The sequence below is a fragment of the Puntigrus tetrazona genome, unplaced genomic scaffold (assembly GCF_018831695.1).
Source record: "Puntigrus tetrazona isolate hp1 unplaced genomic scaffold, ASM1883169v1 S000001055, whole genome shotgun sequence".
Lineage (NCBI taxonomy): Eukaryota > Metazoa > Chordata > Actinopteri > Cypriniformes > Cyprinidae > Puntigrus > Puntigrus tetrazona.
In genome coordinates, this window is record NW_025048644.1 from 411,059 (window position 1) to 432,162 (window position 21,104).

The 21,104-nt window shown below is 39.8% G+C and overlaps 2 protein-coding genes across 5 annotated transcripts in view; both read left to right on the forward strand.

Annotated features, from left to right (window-relative positions):
• The first annotated feature begins 88 nt into the window (after positions 1-88).
• Positions 89-12,788, forward strand: aaas (achalasia, adrenocortical insufficiency, alacrimia). Of its 2 annotated transcripts, XM_043234049.1 has the most exons (17): positions 89-218; positions 1,797-1,902; positions 2,993-3,120; positions 3,579-3,634; positions 3,714-3,805; positions 3,878-3,924; positions 4,001-4,099; positions 4,988-5,131; positions 6,905-7,025; positions 7,961-8,085; positions 9,222-9,282; positions 9,736-9,826; positions 11,324-11,396; positions 11,514-11,581; positions 12,241-12,322; positions 12,397-12,481; positions 12,550-12,788. In XM_043234049.1, exons 2-17 carry the CDS (start codon positions 1,798-1,800, stop codon positions 12,688-12,690), a joined length of 1,518 nt encoding a protein of 505 aa, XP_043089984.1. In that variant the 5' UTR covers positions 89-218; position 1,797; the 3' UTR covers positions 12,691-12,788. The 2 variants fall into 2 exon arrangements, with proteins under 2 accessions (XP_043089984.1, XP_043089983.1); XM_043234048.1 differs by lacking the exon at positions 89-218 and having other exon boundaries at positions 290-1,902.
• Positions 12,789-13,518: 730 nt separating this feature from the next.
• LOC122340430 (cyclin-dependent kinase 16) overlaps positions 13,519-21,104 on the forward strand; it is a 38,275-nt gene continuing 30,689 nt past the window's right edge. For 2 of the 3 annotated variants that reach the window (XR_006250222.1, XM_043234055.1), the window contains exons 1-2: positions 13,520-15,699; positions 19,594-19,756. Coding sequence is in view for 2 of the 3 variants with exons in the window: in XM_043234055.1 (XP_043089990.1) it covers positions 15,421-15,699; positions 19,594-19,756 (442 nt within the window). In the remaining variant the exon portion in view is untranslated. Of the gene's footprint in view, positions 15,700-19,593; positions 19,757-21,104 lie in introns of all 3 variants that reach the window. The other variant, XM_043234056.1, reaches the window with a different exon arrangement.

Below are 21,104 nucleotides of genomic sequence, written 5' to 3' on the forward strand. Positions count from 1 at the left end.
CCGTCGGCTGGGCTGCTGATCGCGGATTCGGGGTTCATTAGTCGAGCGGAAGGAGCTGTTCCTCCTCTACGGTGCTGAAGTGACGTCACGCGGCGCGGGGACGCCGCTAGGGGGCGCGCGCGTCAGCGCGGACATGATGATGTCAAAGACGCACGCGATCTGTCCGTGACCTTCTGATGAATTCATGTTGTCGATAGATATGATTCGTATCACGTTTGGTAAGACACTAAATGCACGCCGATTGCATTAATAGTACTTTTTTTGTAACGTGTAGCAATAATAGGCTTAATAATGAAATTATGCGTTTTCATTTAGTCATTCATCCAAACGACTTAAAATGAGGACAACAGACGCAATCAAAACCAACAAAAGGCCAATGATAAGTGCTGTGCGTGTTTTAATTATACTTTCCCTAAAGGGAAAGGGTTAAACCTTTCTGTCAAATTCATTTTTAAGAGACTCTTAAATCTCATTTGAATGTGTAAACCTATGCATTTTAAGTTGTCCATCAAAACAAATGTCTCTTAGCTCATCTTACACACGGCCAACAGTAAAGTGCACTTTACAGGGCAGACACCGTTCGAGCGACTGCTGTGTCCTCAGCGTGAAGTGAAACTAACAGGACTACAGAGTCTCTGCGCTATGGAGGTGTCTGTTTCTTTACAAATCTTCATCTCCTCACACTCAACAAACACCAATCACTGAGGATGAACACAGCCGATAGATACATGTCATACGGGCTACGCTGGATTTCGTGGCATCATCTGAAGCGTGTACCAAACAAAGGTTCTGTCTGAAGATAGAAGAGGACTTTTCCAGAGGCTCCTGAAACACAAAACCCACACCTGCTCTCCGATAGGTCTTAATAAGGCTTTTCCCTGTATGTCCTTCACTGTTCAGGTCAGGGGTCTTTCCAGGTTGTTCCTCAGGTCCTTCATCTATTTCCACACCACCTAGAACTACTGAAATAACATGCTGGCCTTTTAAACCAAACAAACATGTGTTAATGTTAATACACAATTTGCCAATTTAGAGGTTCTGGAGGGCATTTCATTTTTATTGCTTCATCGTGTGATTTGTGTCCGTATGTTTAGGGCTGTAGCTGGTGTTTGGAGGACCAGCTGAGGAGCGAGTGTTTCTGTAGACTGAAGGGACGTTGGACTGAATCTGGTCCAGAGCGGTGGAGGAGATTGATGAACACATAAAACTAAGCTAGAAAATAAAAAATAAAATAGATACTGCACCGTGCACTGAATTATGATATTGTGAACCATGTAGGCGACTAATGGAGTGCTTTTCAACAGATGTCTTGTTTTCAGAGCTGCTGGGCAACAACAAACGCTGCTTGACTTCTTCAAGTGGCCTGAGGGGGGCAGCAGTCTGCTTTAACTCTCACGAGAGCAAGACGAACAAGACGTTTGGGCCTCGTCTCAAACGGAAGGCTGCATCCTCCGTAGGACGCGTTTGTAGGCTGCTTACGTCATCAAGCCTGAGCATTACATTCGCGAGTCAGAAGCGTAATACAGCCATTTACACTTAATTAAGAATAATAATCAAATTTATAACTGTTAATATTCTAAAATAAGATATTTAATGACGTTTGCAGCCCACACGCGACCCCCGCAGGATGCGAGCCTTCCGTTTGAGAGACGGCCGTGTTGCGTAAACGCGTTTGCGTTCTCACGCGGTGTTTTCCTGTCGGGCTTCCGTAGACCGAAGGCGCGCGCGTGAATCTGTTCAGTAGCTGCGCTCTTTACCGGCGTGTTTTCGTGAAGTTTCTCTCTCTCTCTGTGTAGGATGTGTTCCCTCGGGGTGTTCCCGGCTCCGGTAACGGCTGCACAGACGCTGTTCGAGCGCAACAACGAGCTCCTGTCCGCGCTTTACCCCGGAGAACACGCTCAGGTCTGGAGAACTCTTCCGATAACAGCCCCTTCATGAAGCTCATCAGCTCGGGCTAAACAGTAACAGTCCGCTCCGCTCGGTTTAACGGGGCTCTGAATCATGTTGACTGACTGATCCTGGGCTGACCGAGATCTGTCAAACACACCTCAGAAACCCGATTCTAAGAAAGCGTTCACACACAAAAAACTCAAGTGTTTAGCTCTATTCGCATTTCTTTGATGTGTTAAAGTCAGTGTTAAGAGCGCTTGACACCAGAGTAGGATTGACTTCGTGGGGTCACCTTTTTTCCCGCAGAATTACAGATTTTTTTTTTATATATGGATAATCAAAGGAGAGAAAGTTTGTAACCAGACTGTTTTGGGTCACCATTGGTTTCCATAGTATTTTTTTCTAATAAGGAAGTCGATGGTGACCCAAAACAGCCTGGTTATAAACTTTCTTTAAAATATCTTCATTTGTGTTGGGCAGAACAAAGAAATTCTTACATATTTCTAACTGCTCAAGTACATGATGACAGAATGATAACAGAATTTATTGAGTGAACTTTTCCTTTAAGGAAAGATCACCTATATAGAAAAAAAACAAAAACAAAAATAGATAGCGTCCCACCTTCATGATCGTATCACAGTTGAACTAAAGAGTATTTGTAGCTTATCCTTGATCCTGCTCTGAAATAGAAAAAAAAAACAAATTTTAGTTTTAACAAGAAATTTGACAACAGAAGCAAATGCTATTTTTTGGGGATTGGACTACATAAAGACCGCGGGACAGAAAAACGTCAGGTCTTTAAATCACAATATCACATATAATGCACAATGTTTTTAAACAACCTACAGAATTATGATTCAATATCTGGGTTTGTTGGGCACTGTAGAATTGAAGGACACGAGGAAGCAGATTGCATAAGAAGCGCTACCGGCAGACCTTGAAACAAATATTAATATCAAACGGAGTAAACTCCATGAAACGAGCCCCAAAGTTGGAAAAATACGTTTGCTGTCGGTTTTCCGAACCTGCCGTAGAATAAGTCGAGTTGATACTAGAAGATCCTCCAGCAGAAGTCTTGATCTGAATTGTGTTCTGGTTACAGCCGTGTGATCTGCCCAGTCCTCAGTTCACCAGAGACACTCTGAAGGGTCACAGTCGTCCAGAGAGCAGCAGTAAATCAGCCTTCCTGGACCAGAGAGACACGCTGTGGATGAGGAGCGCTGGAGCCTGGTGAGTCACGCTAGCCACAGTCGACCCTCAAAACCTCGTTGTTACCTGTCTGATTGCTGAACGCAGTACACACGCAAGTTAGTTTGGATTTTTGAAAAAAAGAGAAAAATCACACTATTCCTGACTGGGAAGTTTTGATACGGTTGCTTTCATAGGAATCCGTCTATATGGCGTTTTATTTCTATATTCATGCATTGGCCCCGACGGCTCGTCAGCTTGAATGTGTGGAACAGACTGCTGCTTGACGGCTTCATGAGAGGACGATGCTGGGGTTTTCAGCGCCTCTGCTCCTCACGCAAAGCCTTCACGTGACTTGTTTTGTCTGAATCTTTCCTCGTCAGGTGTTTGTTCCTGATGTAGATCGCGATGTTCGTCTTAGATGATGATCCTCAGCACACGTGTGTTCAGAAGTGCTAGGTTTGCCAGAAGTTGAGCTGTGATGAGTGTCTGTGTTTCAGGCGTGACGCCGGTCTGTCCGGTCTGCTGGATGAGATCACTAACAGCGCAGAGGAAGGTATGTCTCAGGACACACACACACACACACACACACACTGTCAGACGTTGTCTTCAGCCGCTCTCTGTCTGTGTTTCAGTGCCCAGGTTCCTGGCCGTGGGCTCCGCCTGTGTCCTGGCTCTCCTCAGATGGGCTTCTTCCTTCCACGGCTCTCTGTTTCCTCACCTGACCGTGAGTATGAGCTCAGATCCTGTCAGCATCCCCCCGCAGTGATAACGGACCGCCTTTCTTTCTGTACGCCAGCTGAGCAGCGACGAGATGGTGGCCGAGTTCTCACAGATGCTGGATTGGTACGTCCTTATATCAGCTCTTGGTTTCTGAGGATAAACCTTTCCGAACTGAGCACAGTTCCTCTCTTGTTGTCAGGTCCGACAGCGCTCTGAGGAGCTTCGCCTGGCATCCTCACACTGATAAGTTTGCTGTAGCTCTGCTGGACGACTCCATCAAGATTTACAAATCTAACAGGTATTCGAGTGGACAAACGCATCTTACACTACTTATTAAAGTAGGACATTACGACTCTCATGCTCCAGAAGTGCAGTCTGAATCACAGCTCCACTTTGGATTTTTTTGTCATGCATCTAAACGATTGAGTAAGACACGATGAAATGTTGATTCATTAACATTTAAATCTCATCAAATAGCAAATATGTCTGGGTTTACACTCCAACCTATTTTCAGGATCCAAATCGAGTATACTGTACTGCGTTATTGAATACTTTTTTTTATGTGCAAAGTTGGCACTAATCTAAGCTCTAAACACGAGACATGTCATAATGAAAAATGTCATAATGAGGCTTAATTATTATTAAGTACAATTTGTAATATTGCAAATATTGTATGGCCGTATTACAAAACAGTGAACGAGTGACCGCACACGTTTAAAGAACACTGGTTACGGTCAGATACAGCACGTTTAGCAGGGTACATTACTCTGTGTGCTGGGGGAAATATGAACTAATCCAAGCTAACATGATATAATAGCAGACTGTAACTGTATAATAACCAGCTCCTGTAATGACTGGACTACATCAAGACCAATTACAGTGTCCTGATAACCACGACGACGACGATGATGATGATGACGTCACTTCCAGGTCAAGAAGTCAAAAAATTTAGTAGCAAATGAGAACACATCTCTACGTTCTCATGGGGGCGGGGCTAGTAGCGAAGGAAAGATCCCTAAACAAGGCCATATCTGAAGAGTGCGATTAACATCTCAACGAGTAATATGTTGGTCACGATTGAGGTCCTGTACATGTTATTGTGCAGTAAGTCGTTTTGTAGTGTTGTCGCATTACTTGAGATGTTTGTGGAGTTGAATCTCTGCGCTGTGTTTGTGTTGTGCCGCAGTTCTCCGAGCCCGACGCTGAAGCACCGCTGTCAGAGGTCCGTGAGCGCCCTTCAGTGGAAGCCTCTGTGTGGCTCGGCTCTGGCCGTGGCCTGTCAGTCCTGTCTGCTCGTGTGGCACGTGGACCCCACCTCTCTGTCCACCAGGTACCGCACTGAACGCACACAAATACCGGCCACTATCCACAGGATACATTTTTAAAAAACTCCGACTGAGTCATATACACCTATCCTAGGTGGTGAGTAAAATATGGGGTCATTTTCATTTTTGGGTGAACTATTCCTTTAAACACCGTTACAGAGAAAGTAGCTTTATAAACAAATAATGCCATCTTTAATTACACTTGCCCTAGATATCAGAATGAATTACAGGTTAATTAAAAGTATTTTAATGTTTTTGATATATTAATCTTTTACCCAATGTAATGTAATTTTACACTGATGGCAGGTCTTGATGTCTGGTCTAAAAATACCACAAAACTGAATGAAGCTGTTTGAATTGCACTGAGACGATATATTTAAAGGCACAGTATCTGTGTAGATCCCACATCAGTGCTGTGATGAGTCTTTAGGCTCTTTTCCACTGCACGCTACGGTTCGTTCGTTCACTAGGTACAGTACCTAAGACCTGGTACTGTTTTAGTACCACCTCGGCTCAGCTTCCTACCGTACCAAAACATGACGGGTGAACTCTGCTGTTCACTGATTGGCCGTAGATAATCGTAACATTATTGAACTTGCCACACAATGTGCTTTTAGATCCGCACCCTTGAACGACGTCAGGCAAACCTGAAAAAAAAGTGTTGCTGTCGTTGTCTGCATGTCGTAAGAGTTCCCGAACCTTCTCGTATTTTTTTTTTATGTCTTATTTATTCTTTCGACAAGTGTAACTATATACAAGTGCAAAACCCACGAATGAAAGAAAAAGAAACCCACGAATCTTACTATTAATTGTCCTCTCTCTGTTTCCTCGTTTCACTGAGACAATGTGGAGAAATAAAGGTATTGTTCCAAGTCCAGATCTAATCTGAGAAGTGATGGGAGTTTTACTCCATTAAACGCTTTGAGTGTGACGCCCAATGAGTCCACAGTATCGTTCATGTTGTTTGTCAAATAAAACATGCTCACAGCTGAGCATTACCTCAAAGAGCACAAGGTTAACCAAATGCTTTCCCAAACAAACTGAGGAACTCTAGGGTGAAGTCCAAGAAATAGCACCCTCAAGCTGCTCCTAGTGGTGCTACAAGAGACTTAAATACATAATAACAGGAATACAGGAGCTGAAGTACATTAATAAAACCAAGTAACATTTGGTCTGTGACAATTACGCATGTACACAATGATGCATTGTATCAAATAGTAGTTAAGGCCACCTATATAAAGTGGGACTGAATGTCATTGCTGAGATGGGCCTGTTTCTGAGCTGCAGTGGTCAAGTATGTGTCCACACACACACACACACACACACACACACACACACCACCTCACTGCAGTCAGAACCCAGTAAAACCATGGTTTACCTTCAGATGTTCACAAGTCTTTCATTTGGAGTCTAAGTCTAATCTGAAGTCTATAAAAATGCAACTCAAGTGCCCAACTCTGGTAAAACCATAACCTCAGTGTGAGTGTGTGAGGAATATCCTGAATGTTTAGCAAACCATGTACATTTAATGATTTGGTTATCAGTCCTTTTTTATTAAACTGTAGATGCATGCATGATGCTTATTTGTTAATTTATATATATGATTTATAAACATTTTAAACATTATGCATTTTTTTCATAGTTCTAAATAAACATGCATTAGTGCATTAGTTCAAATATAGATTGAATACGAAATAGAAATGTAGTTTTTAGAGATTGTGACAGCCCCACGTAGAGGTCAGTGTGAATGGTGATCTGACGGAGTGTGTCTGTCTCAGGCCGTCGTCCGGGTGCGCGCAGGTCTTGTCTCATCCGGGTCATTCTCCCATCACGTCCATCGCTTGGTCTCCCACCGGCTCCCTGCTCGTGTCTGCGTCTCCTGTCGACACATCCATGATGGTAAGCCTTCAAGGGTAATTAAACCCCTCTTTCAGCGCTGGTTAGTTTTAAAAAAGGTTCAAGCGGGCTTGGTGGGGGAAGAGGGTAGATGGAAAACACTCAGCTCGGGCTTCATTTGCTCTTTATATAATAGTTGAGCCAAGCGTCTCCTCATAGGATAAGGACACACAGGGTCAGGAATAATTTAATAAACACAGACGTGTCATCGATGTATGATCGTCCACTGCCACAACACGGTGTAGATTTTAAAGCCAGAAGTGCTGATATATGTCAGGTTTTTTTTTTTTTTTTTTTTAAAGGGGACAAAAATTTCCTCAGTAATAAGTGAACTAACTCTGGTTCATTCAAGTTAAGGGTTTAAATTAATAACCAGACCCACATTTTTTATTTAAATGCTTCTTATTTTTGTTGGACCAACATTAATTTTTCGATGTCGTTCTGTGCTGTTTTTTGTTGATTTCAATAAAACAAAATGTCACTAAACATTATTTTTAGAGCACCCGCCATACAGTAATTGCAATGAGCTTTGCTGCTATTGATCATAAACAAAGGCTTTACTTTAAAATTTGGTAATTTAAAAGAAAGAACTAAATTCAATCAATTTGTCTAGTTGAGTTGGGTCCTAATATCTCAGACCATGTGTGAAAATGCTTGTTTTTTTTATGTACTTGCAGGAAAATAGCTTCCAAAATTACAGCTGTGCAAGACTGCTCTCTCCAAGATAGATATTCAGTTGTGATAAGTTCATTTAATTAAACGGCTGTTAATGCTGTCAGTAGACACTATTTTTTCCAACAGACTTCATGCTGAACTTTTGTTGGAGTGAATTCATTTGTTTATTTGCTCGATTTTGTGTTCCTGTTATCAGTGTAATCTCAGACTGCTCGAGCTCACTGACCATATGCTGAGTTAGCTATGTTTGTGTGTGTTTGTAGGTGTGGGACGTGGCTGCAGAGAGCGGTGTGCCGCTGCAGCGGGTGGGTGGAGGAGGCGTCACGTATCTTTCATGGTCTCCAGACGGCAGTCGACTGCTGGCAGCTACTCCATCCGCTCTGTTCAGGTAGCGTCATGTGATCCAGTCCAAACACGAGTGTGTAGAAAAACAGTGATGCTAATGACAAATGTAACTTAAAAACATAAAAACCACCCACGTTGACCAATGTGCTTTAATGGTGCTCAATCAGTAGAACAGAAAGGTAAGATGGAGCCATACCATTTAATGATATTTAAACAAAAAGTACAATTTTTAAATCCACTCTGTAGCACAATGGCAGCCAGTTTTGGTCAAATTGTAGTCAGGACACAGCTGAATGACTAATGCCAATGTAAAGAGAACTACAGTCCAATCTTGAAGAAATGGCATGGATTTCTTTCTTAAAATGTTTACTTTTGATAAAATGGCGAAGCTTTAAAAAACAAGGTTTCTCCACATAATCTGCCCGTCAAATTTCAAAGATTCAGCAAACACAACGCTCAAGGTTTTCAGTCAGGGTTTCACAGTTGAGGACAACCCACCCACGTTTAGAAGTTTTACTCTGATTGAAATTCAAAAAGTTCGAAGAAAGCCATGTCTCCAAACCATCTGAATTTCAGGGGCACATACATTTGTGTGTCATCAGTGTAACAATGGATTGACAGCCCATATTTCTTAAAAATAGAACCAAGAGGCAGTATGTAAAGAGAAAAAGTAATTGCCGCCAATATGGAACCTTGAGGAACCCCACATGATAATCCAGCATTACTCTCCCATCTTAACTCAAAAATGTCTGTTGGAAAAATGAGATTATGATCACCTTAGTGCAATGCCTGTAATGCCTACACAATGTTTCAACCAGTCAATAAGTGACCGATTGTATCGAAAGCAGCAGTTACATTTCAACGTACTAGAACAGCATATTGACCAGAATCACATAATTAATGACAGAGCAGCCTATGCTGACTGTGAACAGATACAATAAAGTGACCGATTCTTACTCTACAAGAACAGTCTGGAGCTTCTGACTCAAAGCCTGTAAGAAAGATACGTTTTCTTATCACGACGCACTGGATAGCTGGCCAATCAGAGCACACCTAGCTTTTTTAGAATGAAGGTTTGAGGTTCTCCACAATTTCTTGAAGCTGATTACCAGTAATAGGAAAAAATCTGATCAGGAAGCTATTTATTAGGTTTCAGACTTTTGTGTGTGTGTGTTGTAGGGTTTGGGAGACACGCATGTGGACGTGTGAGAGATGGCCATGTCTGAAAGGAAGTTGTCAGGTAAGAAAACTCTTTAAACTAAATGTGTTCACACTAATGTCAATAACTCTAGAGTGTTAATAATCAATGCCTAAATCTGCTGTGTGATGAGCTTTACAGAAAACAAGCTAAAACACCTTTTTATAAGCTGTCAACCCCCCCCAAAAAACTGGGCTTTATAGTTGATGTCAGGTATTTAACATTATTAGTGCTTTGATGCAACCTGTGTTGTTAAAAGCGCTATATAAATAAAAAAAATGATCGATTGATTATTCTTATAAAAAGTTTTTACTGTAGACCTTGTCACAGAGTGTTTTTTGCATTATGAGGCATTATGAGAGTGTTGGCTGTGGTTTTGTGAAACCTGTTCTTCTGTGAAAGCTGAAGGAAGTGAGTCCAAATGTACACGTTGCATTGGCCGTGTTTTTACTGTGTGTGTGTGTGTGTGTGTGTGTGTGTGTGTGTGTGTGACAGTCGGCCTGCTGGAGTCCTGATGGGGGCTGTCTGCTCTTGAGTATGCAGGGAGAGAGGGTCATATACGCACTCACCTTCTCTGATCTCACAGGTATGAACTACACCTGCGCTCTTCTGAACACCGTGTTTCACTGTTCATTGTGAACGGCTTCAGAGTAGAGGGCATGTCCGTGAGAAAACATGACTCCTAATCCTGCTTGTGTTGGGGGGTTTTTCGCAGGAATCTGTCGGTTACGTCTGTTTTTTTTTTTGTTTTTCACTGAACTAAAAGCCAGTTTGTATTAAATCAAAATTATAAATCTGATGGAAGACTTTGTGCATTCGAGTCCTTTTGGAAAGTTTGTATTCATAATTAAGACACCAGGTATATTTCAAGTCAAATCACTTTAGTTGAAACAAGATTGCAGTTTAATTGTTCTCCTTAAATCCAACATTTTTTCAGAATAAAAATAAGAACAAATCTAAAACAAAATAATGCACATTCTTAATCATTTTGTAGATGCAATGTAATAAACGGAATCCTTTTTTACGGTAATTATGCTAAATATGTTATTGTTGTGTATGAAACGTATGTCAGTTTTGTTGTATGTGACAAAAATAATCGTATTAATTTCAATTCCATTGTACCCGAGACGTTTTCTCACTTGACATGCTCCCAACTCTGGAAAATAGGACTTAAATCAGATTTCCTGTTTCTGGCTCATAAGAATGACTCTTCAGCACATTATCTGCATTCAGTTCTTCACAGAAATTCTGTACAAATGCAAAGACAAACATTATAAGCCTAGCAACTGGCTGCTTGTTCAATTCTAGTGAACTCGATTTATCAGTAAGAATAACAGCTCTGTTTTTATCAGGATTAGTTTCAGTGGAGTGATAAAAGTGAAGGGTTTGGGTTTGTTCACCCAAAAATCAGTGCTGTCATCTTTTACTCGATCTCATGTTTGACTTTCTTCTGCGGAACGTAAAAAGAGAACTGTTGAAATTGTTGGTTACCTAATCATTTTCAACTTAATCAATTTAGTTCCACAGATGGTAGAGGTTTAATAGATGAAATAATCACAAAATCAAGTTTTCTTGGGAAATCACATCAATTTGCTTTGAGTATTTGTCAATTAAATCCAATGTAGTGTAGAAATGTTCTGTTGTTTTTTTCATGCTTTGTATACATTGATTGCAGAGCCTCTTGAGTTTTGCTGTTAACTGTAATAAATGAAACAAAAGGTTTTTTTTGTTTGTCAGGTGGCTTTTGAGAAAGTTCATCCTGCTTGCTTGCTTTTTTTTTTTTCTTCTCAGAATAAATGAGGCCAGGTCCTGTTGTTTTATAAGTGTCATAAATAGTCTACATGACTCATCACGCACTATATTCTAAGTCCTCTGAAGTCACATTTTGTGTGGAACAGAACCAGATGGAAGTTTTTTCTTTCTAATCTTCAAAGTTGGCTCACAGAGAGGCACTGCGATGCCAAATGAAGTGAAGACGCAGCTAACAGTGAATCTCCAGCTTAGGTGGAGTTTCATGAAACTGTAAAGGCTTTGAAAGCGTGGTCCTCGTGCAGTGTGTAGTACCGTGTCTCTGGTGTTACAGGAGGCTCTAAGGCTGCCAGCGTCGTGGCCGATCTCTCCGAGACCACCTTCCCTGGACCTGATGGAGACCTCACGTGAGATGCACATTTATCTGCACACGTGTCTATTATCTAGCGCTCATGTGGAGCATTGAAAGTAATTTAAGCAAATGAAACTCAATTAAACTGGTTTCTCTTCTGTCTAAATCCCAGTGTCGGAGGAGAAGTGTGCTCTCTGTCATGGGATCCGCGAGGAGAACGACTAGCTGTGCTTCTGAAAGGTAAAAGATTGATATTATGAATATTATATTATGTGGAGAACATTGCTCAACAACTGCTGGACTAAGTGATAGTATTGCAAAGGGGGTTTGATGAAGTTTGATACTAGTGAGGTTTCAGGTTTAGTTTACTTCAAAATAAAAGGTTCTGTCATTAATCACGCACCCTCATGTCGTTCCAAACCCGTGTAACCTTCATTCATCTTCAGAACACAAATTAAAATATTTTTGTGGCTCAGATTTTTTGACGCTATGAGAAGACTTTCTTTTTTTTGCAAAAACAAAAATAATAAAAATGTACTAAACCTTTCTCCTCCCCTGAGTTATGTCTTCCTCCATTTTAGAAAGCAGCACAACACATACGCATGCTTTTGTCGTAATCCGCCTCGTTTTCAGAAAGCACACACACGTATGTTATTGTAATTCCTACAAAAATGTGTCTCCTCTGTGTTTCCGTCATGGTAGCAAATATCCACTGAATGGAAACTTACATGTGAAAATAAGTATACCTAAGGAAAACAGTTTGCAAATATGATAAATTAAGAAACGCTACCTGGTCTCATCTTGCCATGTTCTCAGAAGGCCACGAAAGAGTTTTTCATGCTCATCTCCATGAGATCTTTCTGCTGCTGTAAGGTTAGTCCTCTGTCTTCTTCGTGCAGGTGACGCTCAGGCAGGAAACCACCCGTCAGTCATAGCGGTCTTCAAAACACGCTCCAGTCCCGTGTTTGAGCTGCTGCCGTGGTGAGTATGATTCTGGATGAGCTTCTCCGTGATGCTGCTCTTCTCGAGTCTTCACGTCTTCTTCTCTGATGCAGTGGGTTTGTGATGGGAGAGGCCGGAGCAGAGCCTAGATTCATGCAGTTCCACCCTCACTTCCAGCACGGAGCTCTTCTTACTGTGGTGAGTGAAGATGCCCAGACGAGCAGCAGAAGGAGGCTGTTGATTGATTGAGTCTCTGTCTGTTTCAGTGCTGGTCTGATGGACGCATCTCTCACGTGCCGTTTTACTTCAGCGGCGCTGGGCTTTCAGGAGACTCTCCCCAGCAAGTCCTCTCCAGCAGCACGACGGATCAGGCCTCAAACAAACTGTACACAGAGCAGATTTCCTGAACTTCTCCATCAGTATCCGCTTCCAATATAATGTCATTAACAGTATAATGTGTGACTTGTGTATATGTGAAGATAAACAAATATAAGTCTTTGTATTATTTTGATTTCTGATTTTATTTGCAGTGGTCATTGCATTTTTCCAAAGCAGCCCGTGTGCTGAAAATGTGAAGAAAAAACAATTAGGAGCTCATGAAGAACTTTCCATTTTTCCTTTTTTAAAGAAATGAGGATACATATACAAGCTAAATTAATTTATTTCAGTACAAAAAGTATATTAGGTTAGGTTTTTCTTCTTAAAGCACTTTGTTTTTAATATTAAGTAAATGCAAGATACAGTTTGAGTAACTAAAATACAAGTAATAAAGAAATGAGTACTTAAGAGTCTTGCTACGCTGGGTCAGACTTATTTTAGAATGTCTTTATTACATGGAGCTGGTCATTCAAACACTTTAAAATGCATCAAATATATTACAATATATACACCATAAGGTAACATTGTCATAATTCATCTGCAGTAGATCATAAGCAGTCATTTAGTACAAATGTGTCTCATCCAATGTGTTTTAATGAAAATTACCCCATATTTAACTCACCCCGAAGCCATCCTAGATGTATGACTTTTTTTCTTTTTCGGACAAACACAGTTTTAAAAAAATTTATTCCTGTCTCTTTCAAGTTTGGTAATTCTTTGGATAGCTCTGTGAATGGAGTATATTGATTAAAACCTATACCCCCTTCAGGGCTTTTAAATCAAAATGACCGAGAGCGCAATGATTCCTTTACTGGGATGCCTACATCTAAAACACATGTGCTCGTCGCTTGCAAACATTCAAGAAGAGTGGATTGTCACGGTGTGTTCTTAAATGATTAAATGTAGTTAAATGACAATGAAAGATGCCTACCTACACATGTAGGAAAAACTACACTAAAACGTGCTGCTGTACACAAGGTAGTTGGCATCTAAAACCACTTGCACTTAAGCGGTCGCATATAACAATTATTTAAATAAATACAACTTAAAGACAGTTATTGCAGGATCCCAATATCCTTTTATTGGATAAGGTCTTATGACAGTAAGATTAAACAATTACTTTGAGTCTGAAAGTCTAATAACTTGTGGATAATGTATTGCAGAACCTCGTAAGCTTGAACATTATTCTGGATGCAATTCTGTGCCGTGACCGCTGGGTGGAGTGTGGGCCTTCATGAATATATAGACAGACAAAGAGTAAGAGAGGGCAGGTGTGTAATGAGAGGGAAGCACAACATGTCTGAAGGCATCCCATGGCTATCCTATAAGTATTTTGTTCAGGGGCCTCTCCGTTCTCTCCAACGGTCTGAGGCTTTACAGACCAGGTCAGTGATGGCAGAGGGAAGGTGTGCTCTTCTCATCCCATGCAGCTGCGCTCTCTTCACTGGAGAGGCGGTGTGAAGAGATCATGTTTGTGATCTGCTGACTCTAGGATCTCCTCCTGTATTCTGTCAAGCTGTCTCACCTCCTCCCTGTAGGCCTGATCGTTGTCGCGTTGCCTTCATATTTTACAACATGGTTTGTACTGAACCTGGCAAAGCAGTCGTGTATCATCGTTGTGAACAATAATGGTCTCAGGACATAGCCCTGAGGGGAACCAGGGATCTGAGAAATGACATTTCTAAGAAAGTCCAGTATCCGGCTGCACAAGGGGATACCAAGGTTTGCTTACCAAATGTCCGTGCCATACATGGAGTCCACACGAGTGTTCCTCTCCTCCAGATGGGCCAGACAGGATACAGCGTCCTTTCTGGAGCAAAACTGGAAAGGATCAAATGGAGGGAGTCTTGTATTGATAAGGACATGATTTCATTGTGAAATGTATATTTGCCCTCACAAGGTAGTGGAGCAACCTTGTAGCCTGTGACGGACTGTATGCCTTGCCACATGGACACGTGTTTTCCTGCTGTAGGCCCGTATCACAGCCCTAATGGTCTGGTTGAGGTTGGCTCTTGGTTGGCCTCCTCATTCATCCAGGGTAATCTGCAAAGATTCTCCCTACCTGTGTGCTGCAATCAAATTTCATAGGTTAGGATTTTAAAACCCCCGTAATTTTAAAACTTAACTACCTTACTAACAATTAAGTTAATTGGAAGTATATTGAGAGAAAATGCATGTGGTTTCTTAATAGCCATAATTGAATCTTTACAAACGAAGGGTAGAAGACCGGTCAGGGTAGAGGTAAACTCAATCTACCATGAAAACCAGGTTAAAAGATCTAAACACCTCATACTGGACCGAAGCCTTTCAAGAACTCAATGTGAAAGCGGCTTTGAGTGAGCCAGACTCAAACATCTCTGAACACTACCTGGATCTGTGCCAAGATCATACCCACTGCAACAATCACCGACCAAAGCCTGTACCTCACTATTCATTTTCTAGTGTAACATGTCGTTTTTCAGTACTCGTGTCTGGACGGTTTGGCTTTGTCAGGTCAAGTTTTGAGTTGGGGACATTTTATATGAAATGCCATTTCCCTTAGGAAGGTGCTTCGAGGCTGAGGTGAACTGTGCATACATACATACAGCCTTTAAAACTCTACGGTTTTAGCTTTCACGATAGGAACATTTCATACGATCACGGAACGCTTTACAGGGAAATAAAACCGTCATCAGCGAAGAAAAAGAGGATCGGGGCACTGCTCTTTGCTCGCCTTCGAATATCTCAGCCTGTGTGAAACATGACGACCGGTCCCGTAGATGCGGAGGTGCATGTTGGGTACGAACGGGGTGATTCCGATACGGGATGTTTACTGTAACGCGCATCAGCAGCGCGGGCGGTCACGTGATCCCGAGGAGTCCCGTCCCGCACGCGAGAGATGTCCGTTCATCGGTTCTCGCTCGGTGATTCAGCTCATACGGTCCCGGAGCAGATGCCCGTTAGTCCGAGATTCGCCTGCAGTCAGCGGTGTCAGTGAAAGCGGCTGCGTCAGCACAGAAGCCCCGCGTCGCGCCTCGCCTCGCCTCGCCTCGCCGCAGGTAGGCTACCGTATGACCGCTGCGGCGTTTTCTCCTCATTACCGATTCATTCCGCTTCACGTCTCACTGCGCTCATCAACTTTGTGCACAGTTACCGAGCAGGGCAGAGTTGTGTTCATGTGACGGTGTTGCGTTAAGACGCGCGCTTTCCGCGGTTATAGTCGTGTACATGTTTGGCATTCATCGGTTTCGGCATCGGTGTGACGCATGTGTTTCAGACCGGGACCCCGGGACAAGATGTCAGTGTGTGGAGAGTTGCTTTAAGAGATGTCCTTCTACCGTGCCATCGTTTAAAGAGACAGTCCACTCCCCAAAAGAATGACTTTCTGTTTTAGACGGAACGCAGTGAGAGAAATTCAGAAGACTGCTCTCAAAACCTTCACACACACGCACACACACGCACACACACACACACACACACACACACACACACACACACACACACACACACACACACACACACACACACACACACACACACACACACACTGTGTTTTAGGATGTTTCTGCTTTAAGACACACACGTGTGACCGGGAACAGGCTGTAATCTGTTACTAGTTCCAAATTACACGGTAGACATTGTAACATAATCTGTTACACATTTTATTAATATGACTTTTATGACTACTTTTATATGGCTTTTAGATCACTTTTGGCCCCGCTCATTTAAATAAGATAATCTTAAACCATATTGATATAAAAATACAAAGGGTATAGGTTAGTTAACCACATATTACTTCTGTTTGTCATTCAAACACGTGAAAAACATCTAATTGTATTTTACCTAATATATATTTTTAGACGAAGCACCCTGAGATTTAAAAAAAAAAAAAATATATATATATATATATATATATATATATATATATATATATATATATATATATATATATATATATATATATATATTAATATTTTAAATTGTAATATTTAAAAATTGTTTAATAAAAGTATAATATTTTCCTGTTCATTGTTTTCTGAAATGACAAGATGTGCAGGCAAATAAATATATATTTAGTTTTATTCTGAGTCATTTTTAAATTATTAGGTATAATTGATCATTTTGTTTATGATTTATGATTATTAGCTTTTCATTAAAGTCATAAAACTGTAGTTCCTTCAAAGCCTGTTTGGTGTAATGTCATGTTTAATGCACTTCATGTCGTTAATAACAATAAGTTGAATGTATTTTATGACTCTTTGTATTTTTATACTAATATGGTACAATGATCCCATTTAAATTGATGTGATAAAAAAGTCATCTAAACGTAGTATAATATTGCCTAAAGAAACGCTAAACAAACATATAATACACCACCTTTTTAACAAATTATCATTTTACATGGAGATGATAACAGTATCATTTTCGAAAACATACATTTAAAACCCATTTTCAACTGCTGGCCTGTGAATTATGTAAGCAGAATGATTTCAATAATAATTCATAACGCAAACACGCCTAACATAATTCACACGCATGAGAAAAAAAGATATATTCACAAAAACCCATTCACATGCACAAATCAGTCGACCAATCATAACCCACTGTGGGCGTGTCTACCCGGACGGTGACGTCATCAGCGTTGGAGTTTTTTTGGATTGAACAACAATTGAATTTACAAACTCAAACTTACATTTACGTACTTCATACACAAATGCCCATTGCCCATGGAAATAACTTACTTTTTAATATCTTCCATATTACTTTTTGTCTCCGATATGTATTTCTTCAATCTTCAACAGATACATAGTCGTGAGATGCACTGAAAGTTTAGATGCGCTCATAACAACAAAAAAACAGTTAGTTTAGAGATGCCTTCTGCCAAAGATTAAGAGATTTCTTCATACTTCAATCTTCTGTGTACTAGTTCTCTTGTATGTAAATCTTTTATTTAAAAGATATTTATTGTATGTAAATCATTTAAAACAATTTTTTTTACGTATTTCACTTCAGGAGTAGAATCTATAATTTCTTCACATTCAATAATTATCAGGGCTTTCTTGACTGTAGGTTTTTCTTCAAAAAATATTCAAAATGAGAAATCTGATACTCATAATCAGAAATGGTTGACAACTAAATAAGTTAACATTTGAGTGCATAAATAGTTTTGGAGAAACCTTGTCTAATTCCACACAGAATGTCATTTCATGGAGTCATATCTGATAAAACTATCAACGATATTACAGAACACTTTAATAAGCCTTTCCCAAAAACAAGCATTCAAAGTGTTGTAAATATAGATTGATTCTCCACCGCATCGAATGCTTTGAAGTCTTTCTGATTGTATCAGTGGTTCATAGTCGATGATATCTAGGATTAATCTAATACGATTTTGGATATATCTTCCCTTAATGAACGCTGACTTCATATTAGGTGATAAACTTCCTTTCTGGATGCTTTCTAAAAATACATTATATAATAATTTAAGAATATCTTTCTAAAGTTGGGTAGTTCACACATCTATACCTGGTTTCAGAGCTACATCGATTTCCTCAAAAGTTAACTCAAGTGTTTATCTTCCACATTTTGTCTATGCATTTATCTCTTATCTTCAAAATAGTCAGCCTCCTTGTAATTATGCTGATAGAGGTTATTATTTAAAAGTCAAATTTCTTCCTGAATTACTTTTCCCTCTGTTATAGTCTCATTAATCTTAAACGTACAAATTTTCTTCTTTGTTGGTGTTTGTTGTTCAAGGCCGATAAAATATGATGAACTTTTTGGATAAGAACTTTTTTCTCCATTTTCTATCCCTGCTCTTGAATGAATATAAGCTCCATTTGTTAGTAGAGATTGTATATATATATATATATATATATATATGTACAGCTAAATCACCCTAATGAACTTAGCAAATCTTTCATCATTCAAAGCAGAAAGTTCGCTTTTTGATCCTGCAGACTGCGCTTAAAGAGTGTTACTCTTCAACTGCTAGGTAGCAATTTGATGCATTTTTTTAAAATAAAATTTAAATAGTAAGACAATAATACTGATTAGTTGCTTATTAGCATGTGTATTATTAGAATATTAATATTAGCACATATTAATGCATTACTCTTCATCACCTTATTCTACATCCCTAGTCCTACCCAGTGTCTAAACTTAAAAACTCACTATTAATAAGCAGCAATTGTTTAATCAACTTGTCCTATATAGCTCTGTATTTTAATTTCTGCTTTTCCTTTGTATTCGGTTTATGATTGACCTCTATAGGATACTTAGCAAGTATGTGAACATTCTACCTACCCAACCTAAGTCTACTAATGCTCTTACTTTTTCCGTAGAACGTTTTAGCTAGCTCACATTAGCCTTAATAATAGTCTCACCGGAAACACTCGAAACACCTAACCACTCACAAGATGTTGTAAGGTACCGTGCAGATCTTAAATAAACAATGTTTATTTTAATGTTTAAATAAACATTTACCGGGCAATGGTCGAGACAGGCAGCAATCAACATAATCAGGGTCAATATCAGCAAACACACAGCAGAGAATCACAAGATGTAATACAGGTTCAAAACTCTGGAGTATTTTAAGAGCAAGTGAATGCACCGGCGCCTTCATTTGTCCTGCAGTGAGCCACTCTTCAGCTGTTTAGTGATTCCACCAGCAGATGCTACATACTCTAAAATTTTTCATCCATTTAGTCATTTTCAGTGCTTATACAAAGTTTTATGGAGTGTGTAATGCTTAACATAAAGAAAAAAACAAATGGTCTTTGCACTTTGCTTGATTTCACAAACACACTTATGCCTGAGATATAGCACGTTCTTGCTCAAAAATCCCAAACTTTTTTAGCCCTGCTCAATGACATTACATGTGAGAATTATTGCATAGTACTACATTTATGAGATTCAACTACTGAATGTGCCTATGTGCTCTCAACCCAAAGTGTCCTTTAGGTCGTGGGCAGAGTCAAGTTTTGATGGACCGCATGAAGATAATTAAAAAGCGCCTGTCCATGAGCTTGCAAAGTGTACGGCGTGTGGACGAGAGTCTCTCAGAGCTTCCTGAACATACCGGGCTGGATGAGCCTCCCTTGTCACGAGATAGTGGTGAGAACAAGCTTTTACAGAAACTATGCATACAAACGCACTTACACTCATTTAAAGTAAGGTTTTGTACACTGACAGTTATTCGTACTAATGCATGAATGCTCGTAGGAAGGATGTATTAAAAGTGCCACAAAGTTTGTTTAATTCTTACACAGAGTTGTAAGACAACAGTTGTAATTTGGGCACATTCACTGTGTTAATGATTTTGTAGAATAAAACAAATCTAAGCATTAAATAAGGAAATCCCCAACAATGGTCAAAGCTGTTCTTTTTCGTTTTCATCAGGCAAGGCAGCATATGACACTACCTTGTTACAATTTTCTTATTTCAAAACTTTGTATATTGGATTGATGTAAAAATAAAAAAATTCAGCACCATAGTGTTGGGAATCTGAAACATTGAAAGTAATGTTTACAAGTGTGAAGTTTCTTCTGTTGGTTAAACCCCCAAGAATGACTGTATTTTGACTCTATATTCAGGCATTGCTCACCTTAAACATCCCAGCCTAGCTGTACTAAATGCTTGATTGTCATCTTCCTCAGCATACGGTGTCTTTCTATTTTTTGAGCAATATTTTAAGAAACTCATCTGAAAATGCAATCAGGAATATTTTAATGCATACAGCTTAACATTCTTAGTAGCTAATAATTTTACTGAGATTTTTTTAAATAACTCTTATGATTTACTGAGCTAGTTATCTACAGAGGAGGTCGAAATTTTTTGAGCTTTTTCAGCTAAAAAAATGGATTTCAGCCAGTTATTTCTATCTTTTGCTGTAGTATGTCAGTAGACACTCACATGAATAAACAGAACAAACTGAGACAGACCAAGACGCTTCAAGAGACCTACCAAAGCTACTTTTAGTCTTCAGAGTGTAAGCACTTGTGTAAAAATGCTGTAAAAAACGTTGTATTAACTAAATGAAATCAACATCTGTTGTGGCCATTCTTTGTGCTTAAAGTAGTTCTTGCCTTTGGTGCACTCGTGAACTGTATGTAAACGGATATTTCCTAGTGACATACTACAGAAGAAGATGGAAATAACTAACTTTAAACCATTTTTAAGCTGGTGAAAATTATGGCCACTAGTGTAACTGATAATACATGATCAGTTAGTGCTATTCATGCTCCCTAAACTTTAAAAGAGCACAACTTTAAAATGTCTGATGTCAAAGTGGAAATAGGTTAATATTAATTCTTTACTTTCGGCAGCTAAATAATAAATTGGCATTCATGGAAGAATCATACCACAAAGAGGATGGAAAAGGGGCATTTGCTAAACATGACAAGGTTTTTTTTTTAACTTTTATTATACAAAATGCATAATACCAGTTATGTCATGACAACTC